Raw genomic sequence first — 15618 nt, 5'->3', positions numbered from 1 at the left:
AGACATTAATGCTCCTCGGGCGGAGGTATAAGGTATGGGGTGTGAGATATGGGGTATATAACATCCACCGCATGATCCTGATCAGGATATCAAAGGAAGGAACGCGAAAGGGCAAAATGGAGTCAAGGAAAGAATCGCAAACGGGAAAATGAAAAATGCAAATCGAGACTCGGTCAGCCACTCGTGATGGTATGTCCCGACCTGTCCCTATCGTCACTATCCTGGTCCAAGGGATCCGATCTCTTTCTCTCTCATATGTGGGTGTGACCACCTCATAACAGAAAGCGAGAAGAAACATACAGACCCTCAAACCATGCCTTCCTACCTACTCACTTCTTCTGATCCTGCTGCCCCTGCACCTCCCCCGGCGGCGGAAAGTAGGGCTGAACCTGTCCGCCCCAGTAAGTCTGCTGCTCCGACCCCTTCTCCCTTTCAGGAGAATAAGTCGTGCTGGGCGCCTGCACAGAAGACTCACTGACCGAGGCATAATGTGATTTTGAAAATCCCACATTATGCTGCGGTCGGCCGTCGCTGTCCACGAACCCAAACCCCCCTCCTGCTCCTGCCCCTTGCACCGCCCCGTAGCCCTGCTGCTGGATCGCGGGACTATACATGTCCTGATACTGCTGGTACTGCGCCCATCCGTGCGCAGGGGTACTGATGGTGGTATCATTCCAGCGGGCGTGCAGATGGCCCGAAGCGCGCTCCTTGCGGGCTTTTCTGCGCCGCCAGCGGATGAAAAAGAAGCAGCCGACCGCGAGGGTGCAGAGCAGGATTACGAATCCCAGAATGGGCAGGGCAATTACCAGGGCTAGGTTATTGATGCCGGATCCACCGTCGTCCGGGTTGAGAAGGTCAACGGTAGATTCGGGCAGCATGGATTGGCTGAAAATGCGGGTTGGATTGATGGGGAATTCACTTCCTGTGGGGACATGGAAGTGGCAGTTATAACGCAGTGCTTCGAGGACTGCAATTTGCTTATGGTCAGAAAGCCATACCACTGATTTCGCCCGAAAGCAGGGGGAAAAAACCAGAACTTACAATTCGCCATATAAACCTGCGTCGTGGTAAGGTTGTAGCAGAATTCGCACTGACTGATCAGATTATCGGCAAAAGAGGAAACGCCACACCAGGTATCGAAATTCGCGCCGCTGGGGTCCTTGAGATCATACTCCAGCGACGAATCCAACGGTTGGCAGGAAACGGTACATTGCGAAGAGATATTGTTCACGCTTTCGGGAAACCCGTAGACGCAACTAGTGAATGTGTATCGAAGGTTATCTGCATGGATTCCCCTTGCATTAGAAGCTTATCTTCACTGGAACACAGAGGCAGGTCGTGAAACGGGAAAGCATGCAGGGGCAAGGAATAACAAGAGAAACTTACACAGTCCCCATTCGACATCCGTCTGGCCCGAGGCCGAGTCGCTGTAATTACTGCGCAACTGACACTCCACGCATTGCTGAAAATTGGACCCCTTGGCCGTATTCTTGAACTCATCGTCGAGACAAGCAATTTCGGACCCTGTGGTGCTATTTGACTGACGATTGCAGACATCCACGCAGGGCGACCCGGCGGTGCTCCGCAACCCGGCAACCGGGGTTGTCAGGCCCAGCAGGAGCAGCGATATTATTAGGGCTCCCGCCCATATTGTCGTAGATCTCAGAGAGCTCGCAGAGCCGAGCATCTTGATTTGTGTTTTGCTTTTGAGGGATCGATCGGTCCGACGAGATCTCGTTTCAGATCTGGTCTGGTAAGGAAGAACCAGATAGAATCTCACCCTCGTCTCTACGACAGCCAGACCAGGTGTCGTAGGATCAGTCGTGCTGGCATCGATCTCACCGTCCGGTGAACCAAGGCTTAGAGGCAGTCAGGCGAGAGGATCGAGGGATTAGAGAGATCTGACGAGAGGAAGGAAGGGACAAGAACCAAGAACGAGCTATACAGACGACAAGACGGCACGAACGGCAAGAATCCCTGGGGTTGGCATTTTTCGGTTCCTTCCGTGAGCCTGATAAAGTACCAGACCCAAAGCAGGGCGAAAAATGCAGAGAGGAGGAAAACCGAGCAAGCCATCCAGCAGGAAAAGAGGAACAAGCATGGATAGCGGGTCAAAGAGGCGTGCTGGGCGCTAAGAGAGCCTGTCAGATTGCACGACGCCGCAAATGCACAGTGATCCAACTTAAACCCTGGCCCATTGGGGTAGGAAACGGACCGTGTGACGGGAAAAGGGAAAGTGAGATTCCGATTGTGATTGTGACGAGGCCTGCAGGTCGCAGCGGGCGCTGGATGAAGCTGTTCATTTGCCGATCCTCGCTGGCTAGTCGAGGCTAACGAACTTGCTAACGAGCCAACGACACTAAAGAACTCGATGTACCCCTCACGGCGAAGGATTCAAAGCGATTGGTGGACCAAAGCCTCTGAGGTCGCTATTCTGTGTCGGATGCATCGCGCCGGAGGATGAACAAGGATTTTGCACGGTGGATTGACTCGACTGACTTATGAGAAGGTCGTTGTTGTCGCCGTGATGAAGTGACGACACTAAATTAGTGGTCAACACGAACGGAGAAAGTCCACCAAATCCAACACGATCGCTTGATTTCCCGGCTTGAGAGTAACATTGCCCGTAAGGGACTCCCACGGTCCAGAACCAAATAGCTTAAATTGCGTGCATGGGTCAGATTGTAATTCAGAGGGTCTCCTCCCAATGATCGCCCGATGGACGGGCATGACCCGTTGGGATGTGCACAGAGATAACAGAAGTGTCATCAGAGAATAATAATAATGAATGGAATATTTCAGAAATAAAAATGGCCGAGAAGTAAAAGCAAAGGAAAAATACCACCCAAAAATCAAAAAGACGCCACAATGCAGCTGGTACCTTTTGCTTTCGCTGGTGACCACGGAGAATTAGAAAACAAAAATCCAACGAATAAAATCGACACCAAGAAAAAGAGACAAAAAGAATTAGATTAAACCAGAAATTCCGCCATGACTCGTGGTAAAGTCCCTGTCCAGTCAAAACCCTATCCGTAGAGTTCATCGTACGATGGCACCAATTCCTGTCTCCTCACTGGGTCTGCCTCGCGGGGTTTGGTCCGTCGTGGCGGCGGCTGCTGTTGGGGTTGCTGCGGTGGCTTTTTGTCCTGGTGCACAGGATGATAGGACCGGGGTTCCTCAGATGGCATCGAGGGTACCGAAGGTACCGAGGAAACGAAACTGGAGTGCTTGGAACTGGCAGTCGTGGGCATCGTAGTTGGCTCCGTAGCCGTACTCTGTAGACTGCAGCGGCGCATGCGAGATGTCACCGATAACGGGGGTGACTTAGATGCTCGCGCATAGGGGTCCTCGTCCCGGGCCCCGACACGAGAAGCACTTTGGGGGTGATGGTGATGATATCGTCCCCGGGAGTCGCCTAGGGCCGAGGGCACGTCTTCCTCTTCGTCCTCGTCAGCTGAGCACTCGTCGGAATCTGCCTCCCATGCTCGCGGGGAATGAGGATAGGGCGTCTTGGTCTTCGATCGACCACGGAGTTTGGCGTCGTAGTGGCCGGTGGGTATCGTCATGGCCGAGTCGACAGAGGCCTTGCGATCGCCCGAGCGTAACGGAGTGGGCATTCGCGACGACCCCGCCGGTCGGTCCAACGCATCAAGCGAGCCATGTCTTCGACTCTGCTCAGAGGGCCTTGCGGGAAAGGCGTTGGGGACTCCCCCGGAGGACTGACATTGACTCCATGATCCCTCGGTGGGATAGCTGATAGACACGTCGCCCCATCGAGCATGAAGCTCGGACGAAAGCTTGCGCTTTCTTCTCAATTTTTCAATGATGGCCGTCATGATCCTCCGAGGACCTTTCATGAACCGACGCCTGGAAGACCAAGGCTTGGTAAGCATCATGGGATCATAGATTACCGCAAGTCATGGGCCATAGGGCGAAGCCCAGGTAGGCTGTGTTAAAAGCCCAGGCCGTAAGACGTCACATAAATAAATAGCACCACCAAATCAAGCATACAGAATCTCCAACAGTAAAAAGAAAGGGGAAGAACAAATGGCGCGTACCGAAGAGCAGCTAGATGGCAGCTGAACCGCGTTGGGCAGTTTCTTTTCTTTTTCTTTCTTCTTTTCCCGTTCTTGCCAAAACCTTCTTCACAAGAGCTCAGGAACAAAGAGATCAAAAAACGAGCGAATACGAACAGAATAAGGGGGAAAGCAGCCACCGGCCTGCATGAGGGTGAGGATATATCAGAGCATATCCCAATGGGCGCAACCGCGGGCGCATGCCTCTCAAGTCAAGTCAGGAATAAAAGATTTTGAAAAACAAATCCAATGAAATGGAAAAGACTAAGTGCAAACGGCGTGATGACGGGAAGATCGCCGCGAAGGAGAGTCAAGTGCAGGTCCAGTCAGGCAAGTGGTGTCCTTCAGCAGGAGGGAAACCTCCGACCTTCCCACATTCGCTGAAGGGCAGAAGACGCGTTGTTGACCCGACAGTCTGGGTCGTCCCCCTCCTTTACGCTCTCCTTTCGTCCCGGTGGAGGAGGTCGACCGCAGGCCCATTGGGATCACCCGCGGCGGTTTTGCGGCGGGACGACCGGCGAGCAAACCATCGCTGGCCCTGTCGGATCCGGGCTTGCATTGCTAGGATCCGAACGAGCGAGGAGGGCGAAGAGGGGAAGTTCTCTCCAATCGGGAAATCCAAGGGGACCATAGGGGACCAGGGAAAGAGGGAGGGGTTGCCAGGCGACTCGGCGGCGCAGTCAAGGTGCTTGAGAAACGACATGGATATCGGATGCGGTGCACACGACGCAAAACCGGCGTAGGGTCTCTTGGCGTGGCGCTTGCTGACCAGAAGACCCCTGGACGAGCTAAAATGTGGGACAATCAAGATGTAGCAAGAAGTTCCCATCCTCCCTGCCGTCGTCGTATCAGCCCCGCGACGCAAGCCAAGCCGTGGAGGCCCTTTCTTTCCCACGGTCTCGTTGGCGAGGTGTCAGACGAGTCGGTGGGGACCGGCGCGTCAGTAAATCGTGACGAGATCTCTGGTCGGACTGACAGACGGACTGGATAACAACAAACCCATTTCGGGTCGATGTCGCAGGGTCGGAGCCTCGGAGGAGAAAGGCCAAGAGCCACAAAGAGGGGAAACGACGCAGGTAACGATGGTCGCGAAAGTTAGGGCCAACGCCATCGCGGCGCCGTCGTTGGTCGGTCAGGGAACAAGCACCCGGTTGATCGTCACGGTTGGCCCCGAACCATCCACAGAGCTTAACTAACCGCCGTGATGGAGTCATTGTATCTTGGTCGCATCCCATTGACTCGAATTCTCCTTGTCACTCAGTTGACCACACAGTAGGCTCTGGACTAGAACTGTGCGGGCCAATCCTTGCGGACATGGGTGCAGATGCAACGACATGTACTTTGGCTCTGGGAGACCCAAAACCCAGTCGATGGGGAATTGTGCTTCCTGATCAGGTAGGCTGAGAGCTGTTGGACAGGGATAGTATTTGAAATTCAGAATCATGAATGATCACAGATCCACTCTTTGCCGGTGGCTGTGATGACAAGACATTAATTGCCCGGTGAATCCTCGGCGCAAAGCCGTCGGTTGCAACGGTCTGAGGAACTAATGACCATCGCCCTTTCAGGGCTCGAGTTGTTGGTTGGGGTATTAGTTAGATCCTATGGAATACCTGCGTGGTCTTTGTCAATAGTACCTTTTTTTTGTATCCTACCTGGGTATGATAATTCCTTTCATGCAATGTTATTGTCAATCTTGATCTGTGATTCTGTCCCATTGTTCAGTGCCAGGCCTTCAGAGTCAATCGTCTCTGGAAGGTTTATCAAAGTATATCATTCAGCCTGACAGGTGGCTATGGTCTCACTTTGGCAGTTGTTGCAAGACATACATGGCATGCAAGGACACCATATCTCAAGCCTGAGTCTCCAGGACCCCAAGGGAAAGTGCCTTGTCACCTGACAAAAGATATTCAGAACCGACACGTGAACAGCTCCGACCTACTTCTCACTCAGAATCAGTCATGATTTGGTATTTTCATTCTCATTCAACAAAGAAAGAGGTCATTATCATTACTTCATACCATGGACTCCGTGACCACCCCATCCCATCAAACGAGTGAGTTATCCAGCCCAGACCCGAACGCCATTTCAACCAAAACCAGACACCATCAGGCACCAACCCAAGCACAATCATATCTCATCGCAGCAGATTCAACCGTCACAGATTGGTAATCAATCTAGAGAGAACCGGTTTCGGTCGTCGTGGTCCTCGCCCCCTTTGACCAGTCAAGTTCTCTTCCTCCGACTCGAACGACCGCGATCCTTCTGGCGATGACCTGCTCAGGGAGGACCCTGCCCTCTGGTCAAGCGACTGATCCAACCCCCCGATATACGTCGTCGAATGGCGATGCTGATCGCTCCTCGACCCCGGCCCTGACCCTGACATAGCCATCGGCCCTCGACTACCCATCATCCACGACGGCTTGACGGCAGCCGGCAGCCGACTGATCCCGATACCCGAATACCGCGAGGGGTCGTACACAGGCAGAGGCTGATATGTCGGAGGAGGGGAGGAGTCGTGCGATTCTCTTCGCTCCCTGTGCCCTTGTCTTTGCCTTTCACTTTGGCGTTGGTTCTGATTTTGATTTTGACTGTCATGCTGACTCGGCTCTTCCTGCTCCAGCGACTGTGGCGCGCCACCGTACGTCCACGATAGCGACGATGAGGCCCTCGTGTCTCCCAGTTCCAGGTCCCCCGGGGCGAACCCGTACGCTTTATACCCGTGCCCGCTTGTACCGTCGGCGGCGTGGGCGGCTAGAACCTGTTCCTCGTACCGGCGGATGCGATCCCATTTGCGCTTTTTGAAGAGAACGAAGAGGATGCCTGCGGTGACTGCCGGAAGTCAGTATCTCTTTATATATCCCTTCCAGTGAGGAAGGTGTGGTGAGTTCAATGTGCAGGTAGGTTGGCACAAGGTGGTCGCACAACTCGGGTGGCTGGAGGGGTCTACGGGAGAAAGCACGTACTGGCTATGGCGGCTACACCACCGACCACGACACCGATGATGATCCTGTCGCGGGACGTGTTGGAGGATGAGGATGAGTCGGTTGATTCATAATCGTCGGAGCGGACGTGGTTGCGATGAAGAGCGTTCATGACGAATTGCTCCAGGCGGCCGCGACTTAGGGCAAGTTGGGTGCGAGACTGGACTGACTTCTCTAGGTTACCAAGATCGACGTGACCCCATTAACAACAGACCGACAATGAATGTTCCGGTCGATCCAAGTTGGGTACGGAATTGAAACGAAAAGCAATGAACCCGACAGCAAGCAGGCAAGAAAGATCAAGAACCCCAAACAACAACATCGACGCTGTCGCGTTTAAAAGACCGACAAGCAAGCAATCAACCAGGCAAGCTCTAGCACAGACCTCGTTTCAAAAGCGAATTCCCCTCTCTCATGCATGCAAACCACCTATTTTAATCTCGAAACTTAACAGCGAGTAGCGACCCAGATCGGATCAATTGACAATGAATTAACCTGATCCTGCTGGCGTGACGGACCTGTCAGACCTCAGAAGCACACCGAGCGTCTCCAGTCCCCACCAAAAATAGCCCAAAATTAACGGAAATAGCAGTGGCAGGATCCATTACTCTGCAGGATTGACGGGCGTTATTGGCGGGGAGAGATGTGTCCAAGCGCCGACTTCAGCGTGCTGGACGTGTCGGCGCCACTGAGCGCCCGCTGTCCCCGCTTGTACTATTAAAAGATCGTTGTGTGATCCGTTGTTTAGTTTGTGAATATACGGAGTAGTTAACAGTAATGGGTGATCATCACCTTTGTGTACTGTAGAGTACTAAGAGTATCTATGGTGTGTTGGTGCAACGTCTGTAGATTCTCGAACCTTAGGGTTGGTCTAGTAGACATGATCAATCCATGTACAGTACCAATTTAGTATGCAGTCTTAGTCCACCCCATCTCCAATGCTTAAATCTTCCATCCAGCCCACTACTCCGCATAAGGCCTATACAACGCCAACCCCTTGTCCGCCACAAACTCCAACTCCACACCCTGTCCGACAAAAAACACCGCTCCCTCTTTCACATCCCAACTATGTCCCTCCCCATCAACCATCCTGCCCTCCCCCTTCGTGACCAACAACAAACTCGGCCCCCCAATCTTTTCATGCCTCTCCCTCTCCCCACTCCCCAACCCCGTCGCCAACACATTAAACTCACTAAACGGCGGCGCATACACATGCGTCCGCCCATTCACCCCCTTCTCACTCCTCCGTCTCAGCAAACTCACCTCCTCGACCCCGCGCGGATGGAAACTCAACGCCTCCCCAAACAACTCCACATCATCGCGGTCCGCGCGCGGACAAAACCCCGTATTCAACACATTATCCGACCGCGCCATACACTCGACAATATCGCCAGAGAGCCACGCATGGATCCCATCCGCCGGGACGCAGACGGCCTCGCCGGGTCCAATAGCCATGTAATTCATCAGGAGGGCGGCGACGAGCGCGCCGTTGTCGGATTCCGAGTATTGGTTCTTGAGACGGGTGAGGAGGCTTGGGATCATGCGGTTCTGAGGGCCGAAGTGGGTGTCTGGGAGGGATTGGAGTTCGGAGATGGTTTGTGCGACGATGTTGGGTTGGAGGGAGAGGAGGGTTTTGCTGATGGTGCGGAGGGTGGTGGCGTTGATTTCTGGGGCGGTTGATGATCCGCTGGAGGAGGGGTTGGATTGGGAGGGGAGGTAGCGGGTTAGAGGGGGCAGGTGCATGATGGTGGAGATCTCGTCGAAGGGCTTGAAGCCGGCGAAGAGCTCGAAGTGGGACAGGGCGATGGCGATCTCGGGTTTGTGGTTGCTGTCGCCGAATTTATGGGGGTCCTTGGCGTGGAGTTTCTCGGCGAGGGATTTGTCGGGGTGGATTTGGAGAGGGAGGGATTTGGCGAAGGAGAGGATCTTGGATATGGTTAGGATGAGGTATGAGGATGAGGTATGAGGATGAGGTATGAGGATGAGGTATGAGGATGAGGTATGAGGATCAGGGACGGTATATGTATGAGGAGAACTCACCTTAGGCAAGAATGGAATCTCAGGCCCGCTCTTCTCCAAAGTCGCTTTGCCCACCAGCTGCGGGTTCTTCTTCAGATAGTCGGAGAGCAGTTCACCGGTGGAAAGCAATCGAGAGGGAACGGTGGGATACGTGCCCATCCACATCTGTGTTCTATGAGCTTCACTCTTCTGAAGGTTTGATAGGACACTTCATACCTCAGAATATGTCTCGTCATCTTTCAGATCTCCCGCTCCGGGGGTCTTGGACCAGAGCTGTCCGGCAATGGAATCTTTGCCTTTCTTGCCCCAGGGGTCGTGCTGTAGATGTAAATGGGATGTTAGACGTGACTCCGTACATCAAAGAATCATATGCATGTAGATGGAAAGGGTCATTGACATACCTTGCATTCGCACTTTAATTGCACCACTGACTCGGCCATTGTTGATGTCGTAGGTAACTAATAACTATATCTCAAATGTCCCTAGGTAGTTGTCTTCACATTCAATTTTATACTTCGACGAACACAGCCAAGCAAAAGTCAGCAAGAACACCGTAGGAGCAGGTCGCGTTACCACGACGTCATGACTACATTATGTCACAGGCATGAAATGCAATCTAATCTCCAGAATATCATGATTATTCCAATTCCTCGTTGCATCTCAGTCGTTGGGATCCTATGGGAATGGGCCCATCCACAAGCCAAGGGGGTATCGTCATTTTGACGTCAACGGATGCCCGGTTGGATTAATCAACACTTTATCCTCTTTACTAAGGATCAAGAAGATTCATCATTCATATTATTCATAATATCTGATCAGTCATTTTATGTTCATCGCGTCGATAATGAATGAAAATGTGCAAGTAACTGTAATCGACCACCAACGCCTAACCCTGGCTCCGGTATGCATGAAAACAAAACGACCCTCCCGCCAAATGCAGTCAAGGAAAGCAAGCAACCATAACGCCTAAATTAACCAAATAAAACAACAAAAGCCCGAACAATTCAAATATGAAATCTCTCATCCATACATCTCATCCGCATCCGGCACCATATCCGTAGTCAAGTACCTCGCACTCGACCGATACCTCTTCTTCTCAGCCGAAGTCGCACCGGAACTCCTACCTCCAAACAAGGAGCTCGCGCGCCGGCCACTATAATCCGCACTACTGCGGTACTCGGCCCTTGAGAGCCGCGACGAAGACCGACCGGATGGGTACGCTGTGTACTCGTCCTCGTCTTCCTCGTTCAAGTCATCCGAGTACACGGTCTGTCTATCTCGCTCACGACGATGGTCGCTTCCAACACGCACGCTGTCCTTCGACCGAGAAGAGGAAGATGACGCCGACGACGACGCATACGGCGACGGCAACGGCAATCCCACATCCTCCGCGTACCGCGGCGTGGCAGGAATATACCGAAACTGCGGCGACGGGTGATCATTTGTCGCGACGTGCTCGGCCACCTCGGTCGCATAATCCTTGTGGATAGGTTTATACGCGAACTCGGTGCGCCGGTCACGCTGGGCGGTCGGTTCGTGGGCCACGTTGTTCTCCGCGGTATGTTTCGGACGAGGGCCCAGACGCACGGACAGACGACGAGGGTTAAGCGTGCTCATGGAGAAAGTACTTTGGCGGGCGTGGCTGTGTCTGGATGGGCGCGCCGAGGGCACGGCGTCCTCTTCGACGTGGGAGGCGCCTCGGGGAGGGTGTTCGGGGACGAAGCCTGGGCCGTAGCCTCGGGTACGGTGGGACGATTGATGAGGGTTATCGAACTGGTTCCAGGATCCGTCGGTGGGAGCGGAGATGGAGACGTCGCCCCATCGTTCGTGGAGAGGTTTGTAGGTGTCGGATCTGCGGAGGCGGTTGAGTGGACGGCCGACAATGCTTGCCATGGTGAATGTTTTGTTTTTGTATCGCGGAGTATAGGAAAGGATGAGATAAGAGGAAGAAGGATGAAGACAGAAGACAAGTCCAATAGAATAACCAAATCAAACAGAGACTTCTAATCGAGGACTCATGACAGTCGTGAGTTCGTGATAGTCCTGACAGCACTTGCTATACAGCACAAGACACAGGCCGAGTAAAGAGCACGGACCAAAGCCAAACACAAGTAAACTTTCGCCCAGCTTCCTTCTCGTTTCACAGGAATGCCATCCGATCCTTCCATCCAACTCCCTCGAGGAGCGAAACGGTCGATATAAAAGCTTAACCATCCAACCGAAATCCCACGGCGCCATAGTAGACGGACAGCGTCAGGGAAAGGAAATGTTTGTGTTTCGGAGCGTCGCATTGCATCACGCATCCCTGCAAGCGGGAATGCCAACATTAGAAACCCGTCAGCGAGTTCAATCACCCACAGCGTCACGCTCGCCTGGTCATAGGATAACCGCCCGGACCAGCGACGGCCGTCTGCATTAGCCCGGCGCTGATCGTCGTCCGGAACGTGTGTGATTCGCCTGGCTCGTGTTTCCATTCTTAGCAAAATACTCTAGAAGTGGTCTATATTAAGGACTTAACAGGGTTCTGGACTGCAGTAATTAGCGCCGTTCGTACACAGTAAACAGAAAAAGAGGGGAAAGGAGGGAGGTTAATTAATTTAGTGCGAAGAACAGATCCAAATTTAGAACATTTCAAAGGGAGCGAAGTCACTTGCATTGGCGAAGCGCCCGGCCAGGGTTCTTGAAACAAGCCACTGCGGATCGCTGGCGGATCGCTGGCCGAGTTCTTGCTGTGCAGATGCACAGATCTAATTTTATCGGCGGCGCTTTGCGTGGGGATCATTCGTCTGACGTGCCTTGTGAGCGAGTCGATCGTTACGTAGATGGCGGTTATGCAATGTCATGTATGCAACCCTGGGTCGAGCGTGGAAAGTCATGTCGCTCGTGCTTGACAACTCAGAGTCAGCGTCAGGTAGGCTGGTGTCCCTGGTAGACACCTTACGCGCGCGCTAGATAGGGACATGATGACGCTGCAAAACAATAAACAGGATATCTATGTTGATTCTCTCAGTAACGCCAGTCTTCGAAATTTATGCAAGTGCTAGGGCTAGTGGCGTTAAACATATCTAGGGAACCGCAGGAAGGACCAAACTCCAAGGCTCGGCAATGCGTGGGGTAACAGACGTCCAAAATGACAGGAAATGAATAGAGATCACAAGATGAACAAGGGGTAAATGAAGGAACATCGAATGAAACGGATTCTGTTTCCAGCAGAAAGCTCTCCAGGAGCAAGCAAGGCTTATGGTTTGTATCTTCAGGTCATATGTTCGCAGCTATGTATCAGCTCAGACCTTGTGTTCTGCAAATGGCACCTGCCATCTCCCGTGGCCAAGGATCAGTTCTTAATGTAGTGAAACGATGTATACGGAGCCCCCGCCGCCTTGGAAGGCGTCATCCGCAACTGATGCTTCTGTGCGGGGATCATCGACTTTGTAGAGGGAGTTTGGTCCAAAGAAGGGGGTGGGTCCGCTGGGTGCGAGGAATGGCGAGTAAGCGCCCCGGTGGACAATCGTCTGGAGTAGAAGGTGTGAGGAGAGACAGGCCAGTGGACCGGACGATCAGTAGTCTCCGGCTCCCACGACGCCGGGTGCTGTACAAGCCCGGGGCGTTGGAGAGACGGTAGTAGCGGCTCGTCGTCATCGTCCGAGTCTGCAAAAGATGACTCGTCGCTCGCACTAGGAACGTAACTCAGAGTCAGCGGGCTCGCGTGACGCTCGTGCTCAGGCTCAAGCTCGTGATCGGTCGACATGTCCGGCGAAGCACTAGAGGACACGGCGCTGCAGGTCCGCCTCAACTCCGGTCGCATTGCGCGGGCGGCGTTCATCTGAACCTTTTGGGCCTTCTCAACTTCGTGACCATATGAGCTTCTCCGGTTCAACGTGGCTCGTCGCGCTCCGTTGCGGTCAAGATTCTCTGATTGCCGTTCAACCAGGTGAAGAGTTCTCAAGTCCACCTGGCTCCGGCTGAAGGTGACTCTGGTTCGCATCTTCTGGATAGCCGAGTCCAAAGCCAGTTCGATCGCACAGTGATTTCGAATCTCCCGGATCTTCGGCCACGTCGCTCGCTCTCCACTGAGACACGCCTCCAGCATGAATTCCGTCGTCGGATTCTTCAATATAAGAGGGAAGTGATTATACGGAACGTCTGGATATATATTGATGTCACCCGAGTATTTCTGGTTAACGATGGAGATGGCTTTGCTGAGCGAAGTGGGAAAGATTCCCATCTCCGCCATGACCATCATGCGATGCAGCAATTCATCCTTGGCAAGTTGTGTTGCACTTTGTACCCAATTTAGTGTACGAGAAGGGCTCTTCGTCTCGTTGGGATCGACGCTTTTCGGGAGGAAGGGAACCACATGAGGGTTAACTTGGGACACGATGAAATGGTTCACGTTGAACATCTCCGATAAGCGGGTCATCGGCAGATCCCCATCTACCGAGCCGTCGATGTACTGTCGGCAAAAGTCATACCAAGGAACCACTTCCCCGGTCTGTGGATCTTTTGCCATCAGGTCAAAGGGTTGGAACACCAAAGGCACCGAGCAAGAAACGGCACTAAGGAAAGTCAGTGACTACTTTAAACGCGCAGAAAGATCAACAGGAACTTACACGGCAGACCAGATCAAAACGTTCGGTGCGGTGATGTAATTCAGCAGCCTGGGCAGTTCGTAGATCCCAGCGCTGGAGACACAGATATTGAGAATGCGACGGGTGCGGTTGTACGCTTCCTGGAAAGTTATGTCGCCCAACCACCCTCGCATGAATTTGGCCAGATGCTGTATGTCCATAAATGTCCCATGCTTTAGAATCCGCGAGATCATCTGCAGGATACTCTCCGTGCCGTCGTCCTCCCCGAAGACATCGAAGTCCCCATAGGCGAAATTGTCCAGCAGTTCGGGAATCTCCTCCTCCGTGCGGGTGCAGAAAACGGAGCACACGATGCTGCCCGCCGAGGCACCGGACATGATGCGGGGAAGAAGGTTGGCCTGCCAGAGAGATTTGAGGACGCCAATGTGATTCATCCCGAACGTTCCGCCGCCCGAGAATAACAAAGCACTGCGCCCGAATGCCTGTCGGGCCGCGAGAAGTTGATCAAGAATATACCTGAGTTCCAGCCCGTCGCATCGATCCTTTCCCGAGAGTTCTGCCAGCGTCGAAATCGTCTCGACGGCCTCCGTGATGTATCGATCGATGAGCAGCTTGGTGCCTGCATGGGAATGGCTGTACAGGGCTGGATTGGACATGTTGCCCAGATCGCGGCTGAGCGAAGTGCGGATGAGAAACAGCATGCGACTCACGTCGGAGCTAGCACGCGCATCCTCGAGTTGTTTCAGGCGCTCCTGTATCAGACAGGCATCGTACTCGGTGCTCTCGAATGTGCTTTTCCAGGATTCGTGGTCCTCCAGTGCGTCCAGCTTGGAGGCACAATCCTTCCACTCCTCGTACAACACTGCCTGCAGCATGGAAGTCAAGTCAGATCAATGACACGCGACAACAGCTCACCCATGTTGCGGAAAGAGAAAGTATATGCAATAAAAAAAAAAGAGAGGGGGAAAAAGCCTACCGTGCGCATTTTGAAATACAGCGACTGGCGATGGGTCTCATTTTCGGTAAGGCCGTTGCGACTCCCCTTGGAACGATCGGTCTCGGAAGTCCCATACAACCTATCACCGGCCCAGGTCAACGAACCCTTAACCACCGACGACAAGGATGGCAGCGAGGAGCGCTTCAGCAGCGAATCTCTTTGGCTCAGGGCGGCCGGTTTCGGCTTGGGGGTGCGTCTGGCCTTGCCATGGCAATGCGGGCGCACTAAGGCGCGATCAGGAAACAGGGACAAGTCCGACATTCCATCGACCTGAACTTAGATCCACTCTACCTCTCTCTCTCTCTTTCTTTTGGTGGTCGGTTGGAAGTATTTGATTGGGAAGAAAAAGAGAGAAGGGGGAAAACGAAAGAGACTTATCAAAAACAAGGACACTTGGGGAACAAAAGGAATATGAAGTAGGTAGTTGGCAGAATAGGGTTAGTATCCTCAAAGTCATCTGGGGGCGACCGTCATCCGATCGGTCCATTCACGCGCTGAGATGGTCCGGGGAATCTTGGGTCCGGCCGTAAGGAGCGACGTCACGAGGCTGTCTTGGTTTCCCATGATTGCCAATCGCCACTCTTACATTGAAGCCTGACAATTAAGACTCCCCACCCCCACATTTTGGGTAAGCGGGGCATGTAGTTAGGCTGGGGTGATTGTGAAATCAGGTACAGTCATGCTCCGTATTGGGAGTCTGTCATCCCGTCGAGTTATATTGATAAGACATGGCTAGTTCAGAATTGAATGACCAGTAAAAATAACTATATCTGGAATTGTAGATAATTGCATCAGGACCATCTTTCCGCATTCGGCAGTCTCTCATGCAGGATAACATCAGCGCTCAGCTGGATGGTCTTGATGAACCCTGGAAAATCATAATTACGACTATGTAAATCATTTTCATAATCAATCATCCCCGTCTGAGTCATTCTCCACTTCAAATCTCGTCA

At 53.0% G+C, this 15618-nt stretch overlaps 7 protein-coding genes across 7 annotated transcripts; all 7 read right to left on the bottom strand.

The window, feature by feature from the left end:
* Positions 1-329: 329 nt before the first annotated feature.
* On the bottom strand, positions 330-1687 carry LDX57_006262 (uncharacterized protein; the record flags this gene model as incomplete). Its single annotated transcript, XM_046087956.1, has 3 exons — positions 330-967; positions 1042-1281; positions 1387-1687. The coding sequence occupies 3 exons, from the start codon at positions 1685-1687 to the stop codon at positions 330-332; spliced, it is 1179 nt and encodes a 392-aa protein (XP_045943924.1).
* Positions 1688-3026: 1339 nt separating this feature from the next.
* On the bottom strand, positions 3027-3857 carry LDX57_006261 (uncharacterized protein; the record flags this gene model as incomplete). Its single annotated transcript, XM_046087955.1, has 1 exon — positions 3027-3857. One exon carries the CDS (start codon positions 3855-3857, stop codon positions 3027-3029), a length of 831 nt encoding a protein of 276 aa, XP_045943923.1.
* A 652-nt stretch (positions 3858-4509) lies between these two features.
* On the bottom strand, positions 4510-4905 carry LDX57_006260 (uncharacterized protein; the record flags this gene model as incomplete). Its single annotated transcript, XM_046087954.1, has 1 exon — positions 4510-4905. One exon carries the CDS (start codon positions 4903-4905, stop codon positions 4510-4512), a length of 396 nt encoding a protein of 131 aa, XP_045943922.1.
* Positions 4906-6234: 1329 nt separating this feature from the next.
* LDX57_006259 (uncharacterized protein) lies at positions 6235-7172 on the bottom strand (the record flags this gene model as incomplete). Its single annotated transcript, XM_046087953.1, has 2 exons — positions 6235-6908; positions 7043-7172. The coding sequence occupies 2 exons, from the start codon at positions 7170-7172 to the stop codon at positions 6235-6237; spliced, it is 804 nt and encodes a 267-aa protein (XP_045943921.1).
* Positions 7173-8023: 851 nt separating this feature from the next.
* On the bottom strand, positions 8024-9519 carry LDX57_006258 (uncharacterized protein; the record flags this gene model as incomplete). The annotated part of the gene is made up of 4 exons (XM_046087952.1): positions 8024-8986; positions 9101-9244; positions 9296-9397; positions 9481-9519. 4 exons carry the CDS (start codon positions 9517-9519, stop codon positions 8024-8026), a joined length of 1248 nt encoding a protein of 415 aa, XP_045943920.1.
* Positions 9520-10099: 580 nt separating this feature from the next.
* Positions 10100-10972, bottom strand: LDX57_006257 (uncharacterized protein; the record flags this gene model as incomplete). The annotated part of the gene is made up of 1 exon (XM_046087951.1): positions 10100-10972. One exon carries the CDS (start codon positions 10970-10972, stop codon positions 10100-10102), a length of 873 nt encoding a protein of 290 aa, XP_045943919.1.
* A 1441-nt stretch (positions 10973-12413) lies between these two features.
* TGL5 (putative Patatin family phospholipase) lies at positions 12414-14926 on the bottom strand (the record flags this gene model as incomplete). Its single annotated transcript, XM_046087950.1, has 3 exons — positions 12414-13635; positions 13690-14534; positions 14645-14926. The coding sequence occupies 3 exons, from the start codon at positions 14924-14926 to the stop codon at positions 12414-12416; spliced, it is 2349 nt and encodes a 782-aa protein (XP_045943918.1).
* Positions 14927-15618: the final 692 nt, after the last annotated feature.

This window comes from Aspergillus melleus (assembly GCF_016097325.1).
Source record: "Aspergillus melleus strain CBS 546.65 chromosome Unknown contig3, whole genome shotgun sequence".
NCBI lineage: Eukaryota > Fungi > Ascomycota > Eurotiomycetes > Eurotiales > Aspergillaceae > Aspergillus > Aspergillus melleus.
The sequence above is the reverse complement of the archived record's forward strand: the minus strand, read 5'-3'. Positions and strand labels throughout refer to the sequence as shown.